Raw genomic sequence first — 22,684 nt, forward strand, 5'->3', positions numbered from 1 at the left:
CTACACAGTGATAACTTTTGACATATATGGCAACTCCTCCTCTCACCTTATTCTCTCTACTCATATGTGCAGCTAGTTTATAACCACTGATATTTACCTTTTCCATATCATACACAATGTGATACTCAGACAGACATAGTATATCTATTGCATTATCAGATTCAATGTCATCTAAACAAACCAGGAGCTCATCTACTTTATTCTTCAATCCTGGAATATTTTGGTGAAAAATGGTAACATTATTTTTTACTTTACTTTTGTGAGAATCTACTTTTTTCCTTACTCCAAGAATATTTTGGTTAAATATGGTAACATCATTATTTACTTTCCTGTTGTGAGAATTCTGTGAGTTTTGGACCTCTTTAGCACCTGCGTGCCTGAACGTCTCATTGGACACTGATATTAGTCTAAAAAAGAGGTACATCCATGAGTACTAGTGTCCCCCCTTATGGATTTCGCTAACAACCCTGCCAGTTTACCCTTCCCTTTCCAATTGTGGTGTAGGCCATGCTTTGTGAAATCCCCCCTATCAATAGCCTCGACAGGAACCAATCCAATGTCTGACAGAGTGGCCGCCCTACGCAACTGATCCAACTCCATATTTACCCTTCTGACAGAGCGGTTCAACTGGGGCTGATCATGCCGCACGAAAGCAGGCACCAGCCCAACATTGGTGTGGGTCGCTGCTGAGGCTATTTTCACCAGGTCACACTCAGTACTGTAGCCTGATCCCTATCAATACTGTTTCCTACTCCACCCACTATCATCACATGATCCTGCTTTGTGAAATCCTTGCACAAGGAACCTATATCCTGAACCACCTGGCTAAGACTTGCGCATGAAAGGACACCGACTTGACAACATTGAAGAAGTCAAGAAAAAATTGAGGGAGGAGCTTGTAATCTTACCCTCCCACACATCACTATTAAATTTCTCTGTCTCTAAAAGTTTCTGAAGCTTAAACAGGCGTAAAATATACAGAAGGAAAACTTTTTACTTATGTTTATTTCCTCTTCTTGTTGTTGGCTGCAGTTATTGTGTCTAGTGGTACATTCTTGCGGCTGAAATTTTGACTTAACGTTGTGGGTTCCTTATCACTAAATACCTGATGCAGTACTATCTGTTGCTATGATTTTCTTTTATCTCATTCTTCTATATCACACTGACTTCACAATTTCAACATAATATTCCAAATTACATTGTTAGTGTCAATCATAAAAAAATACGTCTGTCTCCATGAGAGGCATGCCCACTACTACTTACATTCTGCGGTACTCACAATATTCCAAAGAGTTTACAAAGCAAAAAAGTTCACAAACTTTCTTGACAAAAGAAGAAACTTAGCTAAAATATATCATTATTTTGTAATTGAGTTCAGAAATAAATTTTATAGCTATCGTCCGATTGTGCAATTAATAATAGGAATTTCAAGTATGCCAGATATTTAGTAATTTCAAGTATTTCTAAAAGAAGAGCGATTTTTAACTGTAAACACAGAGTACTAACAAACTGATTTCTTTTTACATATTTTAGCCCGAAACACAACACACCGTATACAAAATCGTATGAAGTTGATTCAGTTAAACAGCTGATATAATTTTTTGAAGGACATCATCTTTACGCCAGTGACTGTTATAAGTTTTTATTATACTACTGCAATTTCGGCCTTAAGTCATTATCAAGTGCTGATGTTATGGCTTTAAGCCACGTCAACGTAATGTCAGCTCACACATTTGTATGTCTTTTTTTTTTTTCTTTATTGTGATTGTAACACCTTATACAAAGGCGGGCTGGCAGCAGCACAATACGCCGCTCTTCAGCCTTGAGTGTTACAACAAGTAGTACATAAAGGTGGCACAGAGTAGACAGTAATAACGGTGGGCAAAAAAAATGTAGACACTAAAAATCGAAAAAACATGTAGCCGTTCACGCTGGACGAGAAACATCACTAACACTGGGCGACACGATGCACAGAACATGGATGATGGCGACGGCACGTGAACGGTGGGGGCGTGACGGCGAACAACACTACACACAAACGAAGGCACACACACGAAACCCTGACGGCGATGATCTCCGGCGCGCGAATGTTCACTGAGTGTGTACGAGTCTGGGGACCTGCCAAGAGAGGAGGTGGAGGAGGAGGAATGGGAAGGGGAATGGGAGAGGGGGGAGCAGAGATGCCATGGGCAAAGGAGAGAGGAGGAGGGAGGAAGGGGGAGGGGAAGCCCGGTGGAGAGGGGAGGAGGGAGGGGGGAAAGGAAAGAGGAGGGAAGGGAAGGGAGGGAGGGAGGGTACCTAAAGGAGAGGACACAGGAGGTGGGGGGGAGGATCAAATTTGATAAGAGGGGTAGATGGAGGGGACAAGGACATCATCAGGGAGGGGGAGCTGGCGGAAGCCACCTTGGGAGAGGGTAAGGAGGGTGGAGAGATGGAGACCGGGTGGGACGTGGGAATACAGGCGCGGCAGCGGGCGGGGGTGGGAGAGGATCGGGGACACGAGCGGGTGAGGAGGATCAAGTTTACGGGAGGTGTACAGGATCCGTATCCTTTCAAGGAAAAGGAGGAGGTGGGGGAAGGGGATGAGATCATACAGGATCCGCGTGGGGGAGGGGAGACAGATGCGATAGGGAAGGCGGAGAGCATGGCGTTCAAGGATTTGGAGGGATTTATAGAAGGTAGGGGGGGCGGAGATCCAGGCTGGATGGGCGTAACAAAGGATAGGGCGGATGAGGGATTTATAGGTGTGGAGGATTGTGGAGGGGTCCAGACCCCACGTGCGGCCGGAAAGGAGCTTGAGGAGACGGAGTCAGGAACGTGCCTTGGCTTGGATTGTCTGGAGATGGGGAGTCCAGGAGAGGCGACGGTCGAGGGTGACGCCAAGGTACTTGAGGGTGGGAGTGAGGGCGATAGGACGGCCATAGACGGTGAGATAGAAATCAAGGAGGCGGAAGGAAGGGGTGGTTTTGCCTACAATGATCGCCTGGGTTTTGGAGGGATTGACCTTGAGCAACCACTGGTTGCACCAAGCGGTGAACCGGTCAAGATGGGATTGGAGAAGGCGTTGGGAGCGTTGCAGGGTGGGGGCAAGGGCGAGGAACGCGGTGTCATCGGCAAACTGGAGGAGGTGGACGGGGGGCGACGGCGGCGGCATGTCCGCCGTGTACAAAAGGTACAGAAGGGGGGAGAGGACGGAGCCTTGGGGCACACCAGCGGAGGGGAAAAAGGTGTAGGAATCGGTGTTATGGATGGTGACATAGGAAGGACGGCGGGAGAGAAAGGAACCGATCAGACGGACGTAGTTAATGGGAAGGGCAAAGGTTTGGAGCTTGAAGAGGAGACCGGAATGCCAGACGCGGTCATAAGCGCGTTCGAGGTCAAGTGAGAGGAAGATGGCGGAGCGACGGGAATTAAGCTGTTCGGAAAGGAGATGAGTGAGGTGAAGGAGAAGATCGTCGGAAGAGAAGGATGGCCGAAAGCCACACTGGGTGACGGGAAGGAGGCGGTGCTGGCGGAGATGCTGGTGGATGCGGCGGGTGAGGATAGATTCTAGGACCTTGCTGAAGACCGAGGTAAGGCTGATGGGACGGTAGGAGGAGACGGCGGACGGCGGTTTGCCAGGTTTAAGGAACATGAGGATACGGGAGGTTTTCCACAGGTCGGGGTAGTAACCGGTGGACAGGACTACATTGTAGAGCCTGGCCAGGGTGGAGAGGAAAGAGACAGGAGCTTCACGAAGGTGACGGTAGGTGGCACGATCGTGACCAGGAGGGGTGTTGCGTTTGGTGCGGAGTGTATCAATGAGATCCTGTGTAGTGATAGGGGCATTGAGTTCCGTGTGTGTAATGTTGTCCAAGTACTGGAAACCAGGAGCGAGGGGAGGGACAGAGGTGTCAGTTCGATCGCGGATATCCAGGAAGAGGGAGTAATCGAACTGGGGATCGTCGGGGACGGAGAAAACATCGGAGAGGTAGGAGGCAAAGTGATTGGCCTTACTAAGGGTGTCAGGGAAGGGGTGGTCATCGTGGAGAAGAGGGTAGTAGGGGGAGGGTTTAGTTCCGGTAAGGCGACGGAAGGCCGACCAGAACTTGGACGAGTTGATTGGTAGGGTTGCATTTAAACGGGTGCATGTCTGTCGCCAGTCTCGGCGTTTCTTAGCCGCGAGCAAATTACGAACGTGTCGCTGGAGTTGCCGGTGGCGTCGTAGTGTGTCCGGGTCACGTGTGTGGAGGAAGGCACGGTAGAGACGACGGGATTCACGGAGGAGGAGAACGGCCTGTGGGGGTAAGGGAGGACGGTGGGGGTGGATGGCGACAGTAGGAACGTAGGCCTCCACGGCCTGAGACAAGGTCTGCTGGAGAAAGGAGGCGGCACGGGTGACATCGTCAGGGTGGTGGTAGGTGAGAGGGTGGCTATCGACCTGGGTGGAAAGGGTATCCCGGTAGGCATTCCATTTGTATGTCGTTGCCAATACTGTTAAATACACTCGCGATGTTGTTACACAGTGCGAGCACACGCATCCAAACATCGTAAAACCACACAATCTGTAAGTGAACATGATCGTTAAACCATCACTGATCACAAATGCATTAGTGTAATAAAAACTTATAACAATCACTGACGTAAAGATGATGTCCTTAAAAAAAATTTTATGACTGTGAACCCCAGCTACAACAAGCTGATATAATGTTCACCTGTAGAAGAATTGATAGTATAAGTGGTATCGATTATTTCTATAAATAAAAGGTAGTGTTAGAGGAGGGTGTCCCATTAAAAGCTGTCAGCCATTTCTAAAGATGGCTACAAAATATGTTCCAAATAGTGGAAGCACCGGTGGGACAAATGTATTAGTTGTAATGGAGAATATTTTGAAAGGGATAAGGTTGTTATGTAAACAATTTGAAAATACATAGCTTTTAAAAAATAATTCGGTTTCTTGGGTACCCGCTCATACTGCGTCTGGACGTTAGGGCCAGCACACTCGTTTTCAAGGTTGGGTACACAAAGTCTGACCGCCACAAGGAAAGATCGCAGTAATGTGTACCAGGCACGTCGTAAACCCCATCTATTTACGCCTCCCGTCCGAAAGAAGGAATGGTTTCCCTGCAACATTCTGCACAATTCCGTACCATTGGAAGGAGACTAGCAGCAGCCCGACTAGTGAATTACCGTCCCATGCTTTAACACCACAACACAAGCGGCTGCGTCTGGTGTGGTGTCATCATCGGGAAGCTAGGACTGCTGATGAATGCCAGCACATTGTGTTCAGCGACGAACTGCGGATGACAATCGTCATCGAGTATGGCGGCGACCTGGGAATAGGTCCCATTCTTCCATTGTCGTGGAGAAGCACAGCAGTGTTACTACTTGCGCCATGGTGTGGGGAACCATCGGGTGTGACTTCAGATCATGGCTGGTAGTGAATGAGGGAATTCTGACGGCACGATGGTGCGTCACGGATATTGTGCCATTTTTCAAGAGGACAGTATTCATCCACACATGGTACGTGTCTCTCCTGAAATGTCTGGGCTATGTTGAGGTACTCCCGTGGTCAGAAAGATGCGGCCACATGTGTGGGTACAGCTCGGACGTCAACTCCATCCCAATGCTAGCACCCAGAATCGAGGACCAGTTACAACAGTTGTGGGCCAGCTTACCTCAGCAGAGGTACAGTGGCTTTGTGACTCCTTTCTCCACCGAATCAACGAATGCATCCAAGTCAGAGGGAGTAAAACATCATACTAATAAGTGGGCTCATACTGTCCAAGTCTTTGTAAATTTGACACGTATTCGTAATCACTAAAATAACACCACATAACACCTCAACCCGTGAAATTTCTTGAGGATATGTCTGTTCTGTCGTTTCCACGACAAAAATGCGTGTTTTTTCCACCAGACACGTTTCGCTTTATTTAGGTAAACCATCATCGGTGGTGGTGATTTTGAAAAAGATATTGGAAGATCCGCCTCAGCTGAACAAATTTTCTGGTCTTTACCCAGGATTCGGCTAGAATAATCTAGCCTTCTTCAGAAGCATAAAATCACTATAACATGCCAGAGTAAGGCACAGTCAACATTAAAAATTAAAACCTATAGTACCGTGGTACCTGGTCAAATTAAAACTACTTAACTGAAGTCCAGCCCCGTATCACTTCACCACGCGGTCGGTTGGCTGCCATGTTACAGTAACTTTATGCTTCTGAAGAAGGCTAGATTATTCTAGACGAAACCTTGGTAAATACCAGAAAATTTGCGCAACTGAGGCGGATCTTGCAATATCTTAGTCTATCACAGTTGCTGATGGGGCTGTAGTATCTAAAAATTCTTAGATTTCTACCTGCCGAAGTGGTGATTTTGATTTGATTCCTCGCTTTCACATCGTTGATACGTTTCTTCTTTAGACACTGGTAGATGTGAAATGATAATCAAATAAAGACCCTAAGCTGTCGACAGGCGTTGATATACACCAACGGGGACAGTTGAAGATGTGTGCCCTGACCGGGACTCGAACCTGGGATCTCCTGCTTACATCGCAAACGCTCTGCCCATCTGAGCCACCGATGGCACACATGACAGCGATACTGCAGGGATTTATCCCTTGCACGCTCCCCGTGAGACCCACATTCCCAACTTAATGTCCACACACTACATTCGTAGTGCCCCTGCCCACTACACTCATTACTCGCGGCTGACAATCTGACCAAGTTCCGTAAGAGATTGGGCAATAAGTGTCTGTCCGCGTAGAAGAAGGAGGTCAATGGCCGGTTAGCCGTAACGATATATGGAGATGGTATCTGTTCTTTCGGAGATGTCCGAAAGAACAGATACCATCTCCATATACTGGTAGCTGTGGTCTAATTTTTCGTTGTTTTACAGCACTATGCATTTATTATGTTTTTCACACCACTTCCCGATGTAAGCGAGAAGTCAAGCGAAAATCACCATCACTGATGATGCTTTACCTAAATAAATCTACACTTGTCTGGTGAAAAAAAAAAAGACACGCATTTTTGTGGTTGCAACGACAGAACAAAAATACCCTCAAGAATTGTAAGCAGCTGCTGATAGCATGGCCATACCGTGAAGTTTCATTTGGACTACTCTCCCCCTTCACTTGTACTGCCGCGCCAGTGTATGGCCACGATTCATCGACACCATTTCGGCTTTGTTCTTCTATTAAACTGAATTGGGTTGGGTTGGGTTATTTGGGGAAGGAGACCAGACAGCGAGGTCATCGGTTTCATTGGATTAGACAAGGAAGGGGAAGGAAGTCGGCCGTGCCCTTTCAAAGGAACCATCCCGGCATTTGCCTGGAGTGATTTAGATAAATAACGAAAAACCTAAATCAGGATGGCCGGACGCGGGATTAAACTGAATTCTAAATAGTTTTATCGACTACACATCACATGACATGTGTATCTTACGCTTGGGAACAACATTCCGAATTGCATCGTGATGGACCGAAGACTAGGATAACCTACACTTACCAAAAAGAGAAAGTCAGCGTGGTGGTTTCATACACAGAAAGCATCACAGGGAGGGCGACGAAACATCACGGAAACCTTTTTTGGGAGGGGATGTGGGGGTTTCAATGTGAGTGAACGCTCCCTTGAGAGCTCAGTATTAATTCTGACGAAATGAAAGGTGCGTATGGCGTCATTGGCCAGCAGTCCCACCTGGGATATTCGGCCGCTTAGTGCGCATAGATGATCATCAAATTATGATTATGATGTCAGCATCGAGAGTCAACGACGCTAACCACAGGACCACGATCTCGTGACCCGGTTCTAATGTATACTGTAAAGTTATATCGGCCTCTTTCAATAAAAGACGTGAGCCATAGGCGCAGGCAAAGTTTTCGTACAGCATTCTAATTTAATCAGTGAAAATAGAATGTGAATTGGTTCAGAGATTATAGTACAAGCGAAAATGGCTGGCAACAGAAAAGTTTTCTGTGACTCAATATTTCTATTTTTCTCTGTTCCAGGATCCTCAATTATAACTCCATAGAAGCCGTGCACGGATGGGCTTTCAACGGCTCCAAGATCGCTGCTTTGTGAGTATTTTAGTTACATGATTCTGCTGTTAATAACTTCCCCTAGTTCATATTAGGAAATGCTCTTTTCTATGCACTGTTAATTAGTTGATTCACTAAAAAGTCGTTCCACTTGGTTTAACTATAAAGTCTTAATCAACTATTTCATTCACCTGTTTCATTCACCAAACTGAGGCTTGATGGCTGCTGCGGTGACAGGGGGAGGGGGGGGACCTGTTGGAAGGGAGGGGGATGGTAGCCGAGCGCTTTATGGGGCGGGTAACTATTGTTTCAGATATAGATGCCGCTCAGCTGCGGGAACACAGAGTACAAAAATGGAATGTCACAATAAATGCGAGACTCTACAGAATTTGCGTTCGTTACGAACAGCCGCATTACATTCACTTTGTAAGCCAACAGTCATTCGACTGATACCGTGCCGTCCTCGATGTCACACAGTATTGCATTAAAATTATTCCTTGATTCCTTCCAATTACGCCCAAAATATTTTCATAATCTTTTGTCTTCCACTACAGTTCTTTTCTATTGTACCCTCTATCTGCAGGACAACTGTTGCTGGATAGCATATTTCGCTAATTCTGTTACACATTTTCCATGGAATTCTTTCGTCAACTATTCCTTCCAAGATCACTCATCATCTTAACTTCTATCTACCAAATTTGCCCTGTTTCAAGGAAAGTATTTCACATATGTGCTATGCTATGATGATGATGTAAAGTTCTTCCCCTAGTGAATGACAATATTTAATATCGTTTGAATTTATTTCCTCAGGTAAGCAGTCTTCGTGTGCACAAATCTATGACATCTATTCCTTGCTTGAGTAATCTATCTTCGCATATAGAAAACGTTCATAACTTCTTCTACTACGTCTTCCCCAATTTTTGAACCTTTGCAAGAAGACATTTACTTTAATACCATTCTTCATCCAAATATATGATAATTTAGATTTTTCGTATTGTGTTTCTTTCTACATATTTAAGCACACTACTTCAATAACTGATATTCTTTATTGCTGCAATTACTGCATCGAATTTATCTCAAATGCAATGCACATGCAATGCACAACGTGTTTGTTCTCACTATTTGTTACAAGGGCCTCGTATACTTTGTCAGAGCCTCGGAAGTAATATACGCTACGTACGCACTACATCCTTCATTTGCTCCTGGTGTCTTACGTGTTTGATAATGATTACATTTGCCTATTGAACGTCAACATGTATACAGCTTTTGTTTCTGTCGAATTTATTTCTGAATGACGAAAAATTTCTTGTAGAAACCTGTAGTGTATTAATTCCTGTCCCAATTTCCCAAATACACAGATACTGACACGCATGCCTCGCTGTGCCAGCGCTCTCGGAGCAAAGCCTATCTAATGCGTAGGCGGATCCCCAAGGGTCGTTTCACTCTCATCCGGCTGCCATGTAAACCACGCCGGTCCACTGTTTCCTGGAGGTGCCGCTTGGTTATAATTAAAATGCATCTATTCACAGGGGGGCTGTAATCAACGTATGGCAGTGAAACTTGGTAAGTATTCTAAGGCGTTAATGTGGAATACACTATGTGATCAAAAGTATCCGGACACATGGCTGAATATGAATTATAAGTTCGTGGCGCCCTCCATCGGTAATGCTGGAACTCAATATTGTGTTGGCCCACCCTTAGCTTAATGACAGCTTTCACTCTCACAGGCATACTTTCAATTAGGTGCTGGAAGGTTTCTTGGGGAATGGCAGCCCATTCTTCAAGGAGTGCTGCACTGAGGAGTGGTATCGATGTCAGTCGGTGAGTGCTAGCGCCAAGTCGGCATTCCAAAACATCCCAAAGGTGTTCCACAGGATTCAGGTCAGGACTCTGTGCAGGCCAGTCCATTACAGGGATGTTATTGTCGTGTAACCACTCCGTCACAGCCCGTACATCATGAAAAGGTGTTCCATCGTGTTGAAAGATGCAGTCGCCATCCCCGAATTGCTCTTCAACCGTGGGAAGCAAGAAGATGCTGGCCGCGCGGAGTGGCAGCGCGGTTTGCGGCATCATATCACGGTCTGCGTGGCCCCTCCCGCTGGAGGTTCGAGTCCTCCCTCGGGCATGGGCGTGTGTGTTGTTCTTAGCATAGGTTAGTTTAAGTTAGCTTAAGCAGTGTGTAAGTCTAGGGACCGATGACCTAATCAGTTTGGTCCCTTAGGAATTCACACATTTTTAAGGTACTTAAAACATCAATGTAGGCCCGTGCTGTGATAGTGCTACGCAAAACAAGCAAGAGTGCAAGCCCCTCCATGAAAAACACTACCACACCATAACACCACTGCCTCCGAATTTTACTGTTGGCACTACACACGCTGGCAGATGACGTGCACTGGGCATTCGCTATACCCACACCCTGCCATCGGATCGCCACGTTGTGTACCGTGATTCGTCATTCCACACTACATTTTTCCAATGTTCAATCGTACAATGTTTACGCTCCTTACACCAAGCGAGGCGTCGATTGGCACTTACCGGCGTGATGTGTGGCTTATGAGCAGCCGCTCGACCATGAAATCCAAGTTTTCTCACCTCCCGCCTAACTGTCATAGTAATTGCAGTGGATCCTGATGCAGTTTGGAATTCCTGTGTGATGGTCTGGATAGATGTCTGCGTATTACACATTACGACTCTCTTCAACTGTCGGCGGTCTCTGTCAGTCAATAGACGAGGTCGGCCTGTATGCTTTTGTGCTGTACATGCCCCTTCACATCGGAAACAGTGGGCCTAGGGATGTTTAGAAGTGTGTAAATCTCGCGTACAGACGTATGACACAAGTGACCTGACCACGAAGTCCGTGAGCTCCGCGGGGCGCCCCATTCTGTACTCTCAAGATGTCTAATGACTACTGAGGTCGCTGATGTGGAGTACCTGGCAGTAGGTGGCAGCACAATGCACCTAATATGAAAAGCGTATGTTTTTGGATGCGTACGGATACTTTTGATCACATAGTGGTGATTTACTACGGAAAAATGTATTTCAATTTTGGTCACCAAGTGAAAACCTGGCTCTATGAATGCAAGAAAGACATATAGAAATGTTCCTGTATGTTCTGAGCACTATGGGACTTAACATCTGTGGTCATCAGTCCCCTAGAACTTAGAACTACTTAAACCTAACTAACCAAAGGACATCACACAACACCCAGTCATCGCGAGGTAGAGAAAATCCCTGACCCCGCCGGGAATCGAACCCGGGAACCCGGGCGCGGCAAGCGAGAACGCTACCGCACGACCACGAGCTGCGGACGCTTCTGTATGTGATAGATAGGTATGGTACGTGCGCAGATAAGGTCAAACAAGTGAAAAGACGTAATGTTGATTTTATCATTAACCGCCGCTTACACAGTTTGTTCAAAATGGGTACCAGACACATCGACGAGATGCTGTACAGCTCCAGATTTGCACCTGATGGCTAAAATTGGAACTAATTTTTTCCAGCGTAAATTGGTTCCGTATTAACTCATTAGCACATCTAGCACGTTTCGCTGCCGTACGATAATTACAACCCACACTGGGCCTCCGTGAGTTATAACCAACTGGTACGTCGTGTACCAGAGAGTCGTGCACGCTTCGTCCGTTGCCAGGCAACCGGAGGAGTGCGAAATGACCCTAAGTGAGCTATGAACAGCCGTGTAGCGTGTCTACCCTGGCAAACCTCGTAACGCTATTGTTCACACTTCTATGACAACGACGAATCGTTGTAGTAGTTTAGGTGCCTATAATAGATAATACTGATGGCAACCGTTTGCTCTAGAAACCTAGTAACACTGATGATGCCAGATCTCAGATTTCTATCGTCGTATGAAGTATATGGGTCGTAACGTTCTTATTGACTGAGCTATCATGGCACAAATTAAAAAATCTATCTCACAGTTCCAAAATAGCACACACCCCATTGCGTAGTGAAAGATTCGTCCTTCCTATACATAGTATAACTCAGTAAAGCTGTATAATTTGATTGAAATTCAGCCAAACGACACTGAGAACTGTCCTGTGCATACTAGCCAGGAGTTTCAACATTGTGACTACTTGGAAATCGGAATCATCTTCAGCTCAACAAGGCTTCTTGCGGACTGAAAATCTGTCAAACGCCTGAGGTTCATTCATCTGCATTTACATCTGTATTCATATACATTCTCTGCAAACCACTTCGAAGCACATGGCGGCAGGTACGTCCCATGCTGTTAATTATCAGGGTTTTTTACTGTTCCACTCGGGTATGGAGCGCAGGAAGTACGATCGCTCAAACGCCTCTGTTCAGCCGAGAAACAGTCTAAGATTGTCTTCGCGATCTCTCTGGGAGCGAGACGTAGAGGGTTGTAATATATGTTTGTAATATATTCATAGATTCGTCACTTAAAATTGGTTCTAGAAAACTTCTCAGTAGGTTTTCACGGGATAGCTTGCGTCTGTTTTCAAGCGCGTGCCACGTCAGCTATTTCACAATCTTCGTGACACGCTGCAATGGGCCGAACAAACGTGTGACCACTCATTATGCCCTTCTTTGCGTCTGTTCAGGATCATCTTTTAGTCACATTTGCTTCTTTCTGACATTTCTTCATTGTAGATAATTGTGCCATACACGAAAAATCTGAATTTACTATTAATAGTTTCCGCAGAGTCATTAATAAACATGGATAGCAAGGATCCCAACACAGTTCCCTGGGGCACACAGGAAGTTACCTCCACATCTGTCGATGGCTCTCCGTCCACAATAACATGCTACTTCCTCCCTACCAAAAAGTCCTCAGTCCAGTCAAAAATTTCGCTTGGTACCCCACGAACCATGCACCTTGCCGTTGGTGGGGAGGATTGCGTGCCTCAACGATACAGATTGCCGTGCAGTAGGTGCAACCACAACGGAGAGGTATCTCTTGAGAGTCCAGACAAACGTGTGGTTCCTGAAGAGGGGCAGCAGCCTTTTCAATAGTTGCAGGGGCAACAGTCTGGATGATTGACTGATCTGGCCTTGTAACACTAACCAAAACGGCCTTGCTGTGCTGGTACTGCGAACGGCTGAAATAGTGAAGGCAGCAGAGGATCAAATAGGTAAAGAGACGAGGGCTAATAGAAATCCTTGGGTAACAGAAGAGATACTGCATTTAATTGATGAAAGAAGAAAATACAAAAATGCAGCAAGTGGAGCAGGCAAAAAGGAATACAAACGTCTCAAAAATGAGAACGACAGGAAGTGCAAAATGGCTAAGCAGGGGTGGCTAAAGGGCAAATGTAAGGATGTAAAGGCTTATGTCATTGGCTCATTATCTCACTGGCTCATTTTCGATTTCAGTTGAAGACAGCATAGCACCTCGAACTTGATTGTTATGGTGATGGGTATAACATCCTGTGTCCTCCCTAGCCCCCGTCTCCCCTGTACAGATCGCCTGGACCTATCATTGACGCGCCAGCAAAAGTCAAGTGAACGAGTGGTGATAGATCCTATATTTTCTGCAGAAAAGACGGTATCCACAGGAGACGGGAGAATTTGAGATACCATGGGTATCTCTGGTACAGATTCTAGGTAGCTCTCCCAACACATCCATTAGCTAAAGGTCATTTTCTAAACACTATGAGCTGCACTTAAAATGTATATTAACCAGACTAGTATTCCGGGTATAACCTGTCGTCAGTGGAATCTGATACAGAGGTATAAACAACTGTATGTACATCAGTTTCTATAACATGCCGACTTTATATGCATCCACTTACATTATGCATCTATCTATGGTAAGCGTATCAGTTATAAATTCTTTATGGTGCTAAGCGTGATGTGCATCTACAAAGCAGACAACCCAATTACAGCATGACTTTGTTATTACGACAGAATATAAGATTCGTCCTATCTTACAGGACACTGTGTTCTCCTGTTATTCTGTATCAAATGCCACTGACGATGGGTCATACTCGCTAATACCGATGTGTCTAATAAACATTTTAAGAGCAGATCATGGTGTTTAGAAGATGCCCTCTGCCAGATAACTAAAACTGCTACTTTCTACGGCTTGGCGAGATTCTGTAAACTATGACTGCAGAGAATTGGCGCAGACGATGCCACATACCGATCAGGGCTGCCCCTTGCGTACTTTCGCCGCTTTTCCACGAAGAACTCCACCAATTCCATAACAATTGAGAGGTTAGAAAATTGGAGCACTGATCATTGATATTTTCCTTTTGTTTATATATGTGCTTGTTCATCACTTCTTTGTTTGTAATTGTTAATGTACTTGTGGTTGTGTAATAGCATCAAATAAATTCGGGAAATGAATCTCCTAGGCTGTGGTTACGACATTTTCTGCAGTACTTTTTCTTCGAGGACTGATAGTCCCGCGAAGTGTGCAGCAAACTTCTGTGAAGCTTGGATAGAAGGAGAGAGGTAATAACAGAAAGCCGGCCGCGGTGGTCTAGCGGTTCTAGGCGCGCAGTCCGGAACCGCGCGACTGCTACGGTCGCAGGTTCAAATCCTGCCTCGGCCATGGATGTGTGTGATGTCCTTAGGTTAGTTAGGTTTAAGTAGTTCTAAGTTCTAGGGGACTGATGACCACAGATGTAAGTCCCATAGTGCTCAGAACCATTTGAACCATTTCTTTAATAACAGAACTATGGCGGTGTTGCCTTGATAGCCGATAGCAAGCGCACTGCACTGGAAGGGCAAGGTTCTGTGTCCTGAAATCGCTTTGACACACATTATGCATCTGCCAGGAAGTTTTAAAACAGCCCACTCTACACTACAGAGTCGAAGACTCATTTTGTTTGTATTTCATCTTCCCTTTTTTCTGAGTATTTTGCCGTTATTTTTCTCTGATTGGCAGATATTGTGCCTGTGTTCCCAGAGAAAACGTTAAATAAGTAAATTCATTCCATACTCGAACATGTTTCCAACTAAAGATTTGCATATCATTTCATTTCATAACAGTCTGTAAGCTACAGACGTAGAAACCTCGCGTTCAAACACAACCGAACATAAAATAGTTATCCACATACAGCCTCGATACACCTACTGTTATGTTTCATTTTTCACCGTTTTATCTCATGCAATAAAGTCTTAAAACACCATTTTTATTCACCTAAACATCTGAACAGATGGAATAAAGTAACATTTCATCACTGCAGTCTGGCTTAGAAGTTCTAACAACAGCCGTTGCACATTAAATTACATGAATTCATGTCCAGCTGCAATACAAACAACAGTACTTTTTCTACGTCTTCACCTGCATTTACATTAGTAAACTGCAAGTCACAATTAAAGGTCTGGCAGAGGGTTCATCGAACCACCTTTAAGTTACTTCACTGCCGTTCCACTCTCGAACAGTCGGGAGAAACGAACACTTCAAGCTTTCCGTGCAAGCTCTGATTTCTCTTATTTTATTTTGATATTCATTTCTCCCTATGTGGATGGGCACCAACAAAATATTTTCAAGCTTTGAGAAAAAATTATGTGGTTGAAATTCCTTGAGAAGGTCCAGCCGCAGCGAAAAACACCTTCGTTTTACTGACTGCCATCCCAATCCATGTATCAAAAATGGTTCAAATGGCTCTGAGCACTATGGGGCTTAACTTCTGAGGTTATCAGTCCCCTAGAACTTAGAACTCCTTAGACCTAACTAACCTAAGGACATCACACACATCCATGCCCGAGGCGGGATTCGAACCTGCGATCGTAGCGGTCGCGCGGTTCCAGACTGTAGCGCCTAGAACCGCTCGGCCACACCGGCCGGGCAGTGTATCATATCCCTGGCACTCTATCTGCTATTTCGCGATAATAGAAAACGAGCTGCCCACTTTGAAGGTTTTCGATGTTCTCCGTCAATCCTATCTGATGTGGATCCCATACTGCAGGGAAATACTTCAGAAGAGAGTGGACAAGCGTATTGTATGCAGTCTCTTTAGTAGACCCGTTACATTTTTTAAGTTTTCTGCCAATAAATCGTAGTCTTTGATTTGTTTTCCCCCAACATTATCTATAGGATCGTTCCAATTTAAGTTATTCGTAAATGTAATCCCTACGTATTAACTGAGTTTACAGCCTTTAGATTTTTATGATTTATCGTGTAAGTGAAAGTTATGAGATTCTTTTTAGTGCTCATATGGATGACTTCACACGTTTTATGATTTAGATTCAATTGACACTTTTTGCACCATACGGGTATCTTATCGAAATAATTTTGTAACTCGTTTTAATCATCTGATGACTTTACGTGGCGGTAAAAGACAGCATGCACCGCAAACAATCTAAGAGGACTGCTCAGATTGTCTCCTAAATTGTTTATGTAGATCAGAGACAACAGAGAGCCCGTAACACTTCAGCCGGCCGGAGTGTCCGAGTGGTTCTAGGCGCTACAGTCTGGAACCGCGCGACCACTACGGTCGCAGGTTCGAATCCTGAATCTGGCATGGATGTGTGTGATGTCCTTAGCTTAGTTAGGTTTAAGTAGTTCTAAGTTCTAGGGCACTGATGACCTCAGAAGTTAAGTCCCATAGTGCTCAGAGACATTTGAACCCGTAACACTCCCTTGGGAAAAACAGATATTACTTCCGTTTTACTCGATGACTTTCCGTCAGTTATTGCGAACTGTGACCTTTCTGGCATGAAATCACGAATCCAGTCACACGACTTAAACGATACTCCATAGACACGAAGTTTAATTGCTTGTGAGAAACGGTGTCAAAATCCTTCAGGAAATCCAAGAATGTGGACTCAATTTGACACCCCCTCTGGATAGCACTCTTTATTTCATGAGAATAAGAGCTAGTTGTGTTTCACAAGGACAAATTTTCCTGAATCCGCGTTGGCTATTTGTTAATAAATCGTTTCTTCGAGGTGATTCATAATGTTTGACCACAGTGTATGTTCCAAAATCCTACTGCAAGTCGACGTTCGTGACATCTGTCTGTAAGTCATCGAATTATTCCTACTGCCTTTCTTGAGTATTAGTGTGATCTGTGCAGCGTTCCAGTCTTTAGGTATGGATATTTCTACGAGCGAGCCATTGTATATGATTGCTAAGTATGGGACTATCCTATCATCATACTCTGGAAGGAACTGACTCGTATGCAATCTGGACCAGAAGCCTTGCCTTTCTTAAGTGTTTTAAGCTGCTTCGATGCACCGAGGATATCTACATCTAAGTTACTCTCTTCAGACACTCTGCATTAGTGGTGCTGTCATCAATGTCACCACCATTGTTATCATGCAGTAGAGATATTGATTGCGTCTTGCCACTGGTGTACTTTACATAAAAACAGAATCTCTTCGAGTTTTCTGCCAGATTTTGGGACAGAGTTTCGTTGTGGAAACTATTGAAAGCGTCTCGCATTGAGGTTTGCGTCAAATTTCGAGGTTCCGTGAAAGATTTCCAATCTCGAAGTTTTGCTTTCTTGAAATATGGCATGTTTTTTCGTTGCTTTTGCAGTGGTGTTCTGACCTTCTGTGCGTACGACTATGTGTTTTTAATTTATTGGGTATAAACCTCTCATCTGCCGTTTATACTGTTTCTTTGAATTTAAACCACATCTTGTCTAACCTTAGATATTCAGATTGGAAGGAGTAGAGACTGTCTCTTAGGAAGGTGTCAAGCGCATTTTTATCTACTTTTTTAAATAGATGTGTAAGGTGGGAGAATAAATGGTCAGATTCGCACCTTACATGAGACCTTTACAAATCGCAATGAGAAGCTGAAGATGGCACCTAACGTAAATCGGTAGTTATGAGAACATTTGCCTATCAATATGCAATGCAAAAAGCGATGACAGTCAATCAACAGTAATTAACATACCATTCCTATACAATGCATGTCTTTGAGCGGAAGGTAGAACAGGGCTATGCGAGTTGAGTCACTTTTAGTTTTGAAAAGCCAGCTCCACAAAGGCATAGCGAAACCACGCTGTGGGAGTTACACCGGAAACCACTTAAAGGGGTGGCAGGAAGGAGGACAGCGACCCCGGGACAGGTGATTCAAGCCGGAGGACCGCCTGTAGTGGGGCATCTGCACAAGGGCAGAGAAGAAGCTTTAGAAAACTGCGTTTAGGAATTCCAATTGGATATGAACAAAAGAGTGGCGCATTTTCGTCCAGCGATTGCAACACATGGAAAGGTCAATGTACTTTAGGCGTCTAGAATGGGCACAAAAAGTCCGATTGGCGGAAACGCACTAGGAAGGAGAAAAATACTGAAGTTTCGATGCAGTTTGACAGAAGGGACTTTGTGATTGGTAGAGTGTTTTTCTAGAAAATAAGAGGAACATTCCTATTGGTCGGAAAAAGCCGTGACGTAGAAACGGAACCTAAGTGGAGGGAGGCAGTTATGCCATGAGTAGGACAAGAGAGAAATTTTAAGACTGCTTCTCTGAACTGGCGTCAAGTGCAGAACAGAGTGCTTAACGCTCTGTACGACGTAGAGAAGAAATTTGTGTGGACACTGCGTTCACAGCGGCTGCACTCCAGCTAAAATTTAGCTGTAGCAACGTTTAGCTCCAACTGTGGAGAAACAAACCAGCCATATTAGTTAATTGTTCTTGCGAGAACTGAGAGGGCACTATAATATGCACGCTGCTCCAACCATGCGCGTGTATATCGCCACATAATAAGACTAGGGCTGAGTACATGTTTTCTCGCATTACGAGAAACATAGTGAAAGTTTCTGCTGGAAAGTTCAGCAAAGGCCAGAGTAGTTTTTTAGGAATTTCAGTGGGAGAGAGCGGCCTTTCAGACAGCAGCACGTCGCAGATTAAGGTAAATACCGCGTGCAGAAGCGGAACTTTGTTGGTTTACCAGCTTGCACCCACTGTAAACTCGAGTGGCCTTGGGTAATCTTGTGCTGAAATTTGTCACTTGACTAACCATCCACCGTAGACTTGATTGTCATCCTAAATAGTACCGAACTTTGAACCGTAATCGGACGATTTTCGTAATATTGACCAACATCATAACGTATGTGTAGGAGCAATTTTGTAAAGAAACTCCCAATTAAACTTTCATGTTACTGGGCTTAGGATTAATGTAATGAAACTTCCAAGTAAACTTTCATAATATTGTGTTTAGGATTAATGTGCTTTCAGTAGTTAATATTTAACATTGTTGTGTATAAACTTATTCCACTTTTTGATGTTGCCAGGATGCATTATCCATTGCACTGTTTTTATGCTGGCGAGTTGAAAACTGTGTGAAAAGCTGTAATTTGGTGAGAAATATTGCGACATTAAACTTGTCATTTCACCTCACACACTTGTTCTCAATTCTAGAATAAGAAAAAATATAATCAAACCACACACTCACAGATGTATTTTGCGCTCATTTTTGCTGGGTTTGGATCTTACGATAATGGGTCTAGCTACAACAACCTTGAGGTCGCTAATCCCTGTATGTGCCATGTTTGCTCCTCATCTGGCCAGGATTATTTGTTGCTAAGAGGTTAGGTATGTTTTCGCCACCATTTACACGACGAAAGGGCTACCGAACTTGTTGTTCAAAACAGTTTTCTGAGAAGCCATTCAGTACAATTTCTGACGCCGTTCTATGCCTACCACCGACTTTAAACATGTATTTTCACCAACGTATGGAGGGAGATTGAAGTCATCACCAATTATAATCGTATGAATGGAGTACCTTGTTGGAATGACACTCAAGTTTTCTTTGAACTGCTTAGCAAATGTAACATGTGTCAGGGGATCGGTAAAAGGAATCAGTAATTTTTTTAATGCCCTAACATGTTTAAGCACCTTCATGCCACCTTCAGTTAATATTTTGATTCTGTAAAATACAAACGTGTTGCAAGTAATCATTATTATCATTCACGTATGGGTCCAATAGGACCACGTGAGATACAATCCATCAATGTCGCTTTTGATGGTTGCCCTATCTTTGTGCCCAAACTTGTTTCATCCTTTCAGAAAGAAGTCTCTTTCTTTCATCAGACCATGGTGTTAAAGTCTGTTTTCTAATTTCCCTCTGACCAACTTTCGAAGCAAATATCCTTTGCCTCAGTGTTTTTCTATCTGTAACGTCTACCTGAGATATACCGGCTACTTTGAGGTCCTCCTCAATTGCAGCAATCCATTTAATTGGCTCAGTTTTTCCCTTACTTCTGTTTTCGTAGAATTCTACTTTTGTTTTGTCAACCTAGTGGGTTCTAGTCTTTTAATACCCCATAAAATTTAAGTCTTCGTTTTCTCATGTCACCATGTATTTCTGTGTATTCTTCTATTTCCTTATTACATCTCAGCTTATAAGTTTCTCCATCAATAATTTTGAGGCCGAATACTTTCCTAATAATCTTTCTTTCTTCCTTTCTTTTGAATTTCTTCAATATCAGTCTTTCTATTTAAAATTAAAGTTTCTGCTCCATAAAAATATTCAGATTTGATTACAGCGCTGTAATGCCTACATTCAGTGAATTTAGAAAGTGATTTTTTATTATAAATATTTTGTATTAATCTGAATGCAGTTGGCGTTTTCTGACAGCGATCTTCGTTTGCAGTTTTTTCCAGGCCGTTTTCTTATATGGTTTCCCACAAGTATTTAAATTGAGAAACCCTTTTTATTTTTCCATATTTTGTGTACAAGAGCTTTGGTGCTCGTTTTGTTGCATGTCATATAATCCGTTTTTTCGTATGATGTTTGTAGTCCTACTTTTTCTGCAACTTCTTTAAGAATTTCAATTTGTTTTTGAGCTGTGGTAATATCCATAGTTAAAATTGCCAGATCGTCACCACTAGTGTACAGACACTGATCACTTTGCTGCTTGCTACAAGACAGACGCAAAGTGGATTTAGTTTTATTTTGCCGTGGTCCGGGATTGCTTATTTTGCATTCGCAGCTGTCCACCACATCTGGTGGAACATTCACTGTCCGCCACCTGTGAGGCGTCCAGTACCCAATGCAAGGGCGGATTCTTAGACTTTTCGTTACAAAGTCTTGAAGCCTGGATTAAGTTATCATTATTATACGGAAATTAGGCCTAAAAGCGGTACAAGGCTGATTATTAACTACAGAACCCAAAATTCTAGAAAATAAGAAAATAATCTGAAAACATAAACGGAACTATTTTAGGCATAATTTTGTTACAATAATTATTGTTAAAACATGTTACAGAACGGAATAAAAGTACCACTAGATAGTCCTGAAACATATTTGAGCAGTTGTTTGCATAAATCGGAGGACTCGAATTTTCACCATCACATCATTATTTCGAAAGTATTTCCTCGCAATACAGTACTGTCCTCGCAGGCTGACGGGAAATACAGCTTTCCCAGCTCTCAGCTCTCTGTTTTGAAGAGACGTGCTGTTTACTTACGAAAGTATAAACGCATGTAAAGCATCGCGCCGTGTGGCTGGCCCTCGCCGACCACTCGGCGCTTGAGTTCCCTCTCGGGGGCACTCATCGTTCCAGTAACCTCTCTCTCTCTCCCTATCGATTTCAATCTCTTTCGAGTCTTCCGCTGACTGCAGGGGGCCGGCGCTGCACGCGAGAGAGCCACTAAGAGAATAACAGCCGCCTCTGGCCGCATACACTGCAGCTGACGCGCCGCCGTAACTACTGCTCGTCTGCTGCCAACAGGTGTAGTAAAAAAGGAACGCCTCGGAAAACTGTTGAAATTATAAATAACGTATCCCTGGCTTCAACATCGGTCTTCCATTTCTTTGCTGCACTGTCGATTTCGGTGCTACCAAATCCTCCTCCAGGTGCACCTGTTCGCGTTAAAAAAAGTTTACAAAACTACATTACTGGTGCGTGAACAATAGAAACAGCTTTATTGAAAGACTATGTGTTATAGGTTGTTAGATCTCTACCAGTCGTGAGATATGATTAATGTACTTATGATCAAGTCAGGCTGTACGTAAAATTACTATTCCTTATAGTCATAGGCCAAAAATTTATACAATAATGTTTTCTAACTTACGCATGTTAAATGTCGTCATATGAAGAGTGGAAATGGAAGACGCTCTAAGTACGATTCTTTTCAAACACGCGTTTTCAGTGTTTTGTAAACTCTCGTTGCCAGTTTTGTAAGGACCTCGTCGCTACTTGTCTGGAGGCCGAATTGCCACTGTTGTTACGGTGGGCAGAGTTTGTGAGTTCGTGAAACGGCTTCTGGTGCAGTACACCGCTAACACAATTTCTCGCTCCCACTATTACACAGCTATCCCGCAGGATCAGGCAACAGGATAGGAGAACGAAGGTTCTACAACACTCCAATAAATTAGTAAGAAAGTCACACAAATGAGTTAAAAAGATTTACCTACTTTTGTGACTTGTCGAATGATTAAGTCTGTAACATTGCTTGTAATATAACACAAAAAAGGCTCTCAATCGTAGGTAAATTTCACAGTACATAGCAAATGTGCGAATTCGTTACAGACGAATGGAAAAACTAGTAGAAGCCGACCTCGGGGAAGATCAGTTTAGATTCCGTAGAAATATTGAAACACGTGAGGCAATACTGACCCTACGACTTATCTTAGAAGAGAGATTAAGGAAAGGCAAACCTACGTTTCTAGCATTTGTAGACTTAGAGAAAGCTTTTGACAATGTGTACTGGAATACTCTCTTTCAAATTCTGCAGGTGGCAGGGGTAAAATACAGGGAGCGAAACGCTATTTACAATTTGTA

General features: G+C 43.9%; 1 protein-coding gene across 1 annotated transcript in view; it reads left to right on the forward strand.

The window, feature by feature from the left end:
• LOC126455064 (lutropin-choriogonadotropic hormone receptor-like) overlaps positions 1-22,684 on the forward strand; it is an 805,745-nt gene that overhangs the window by 474,358 nt on the left and 308,703 nt on the right. The window contains exon 7 of the mRNA XM_050091146.1: positions 7,988-8,056. Within this exon, the coding sequence (XP_049947103.1) occupies positions 7,988-8,056 (69 nt within the window). The remainder of the gene's footprint in view (positions 1-7,987; positions 8,057-22,684) is intronic.

The sequence above is a fragment of the Schistocerca serialis genome, chromosome 1 (genome assembly GCF_023864345.2).
Source record: "Schistocerca serialis cubense isolate TAMUIC-IGC-003099 chromosome 1, iqSchSeri2.2, whole genome shotgun sequence".
Taxonomy (NCBI): Eukaryota; Metazoa; Arthropoda; class Insecta; order Orthoptera; family Acrididae; genus Schistocerca; species Schistocerca serialis.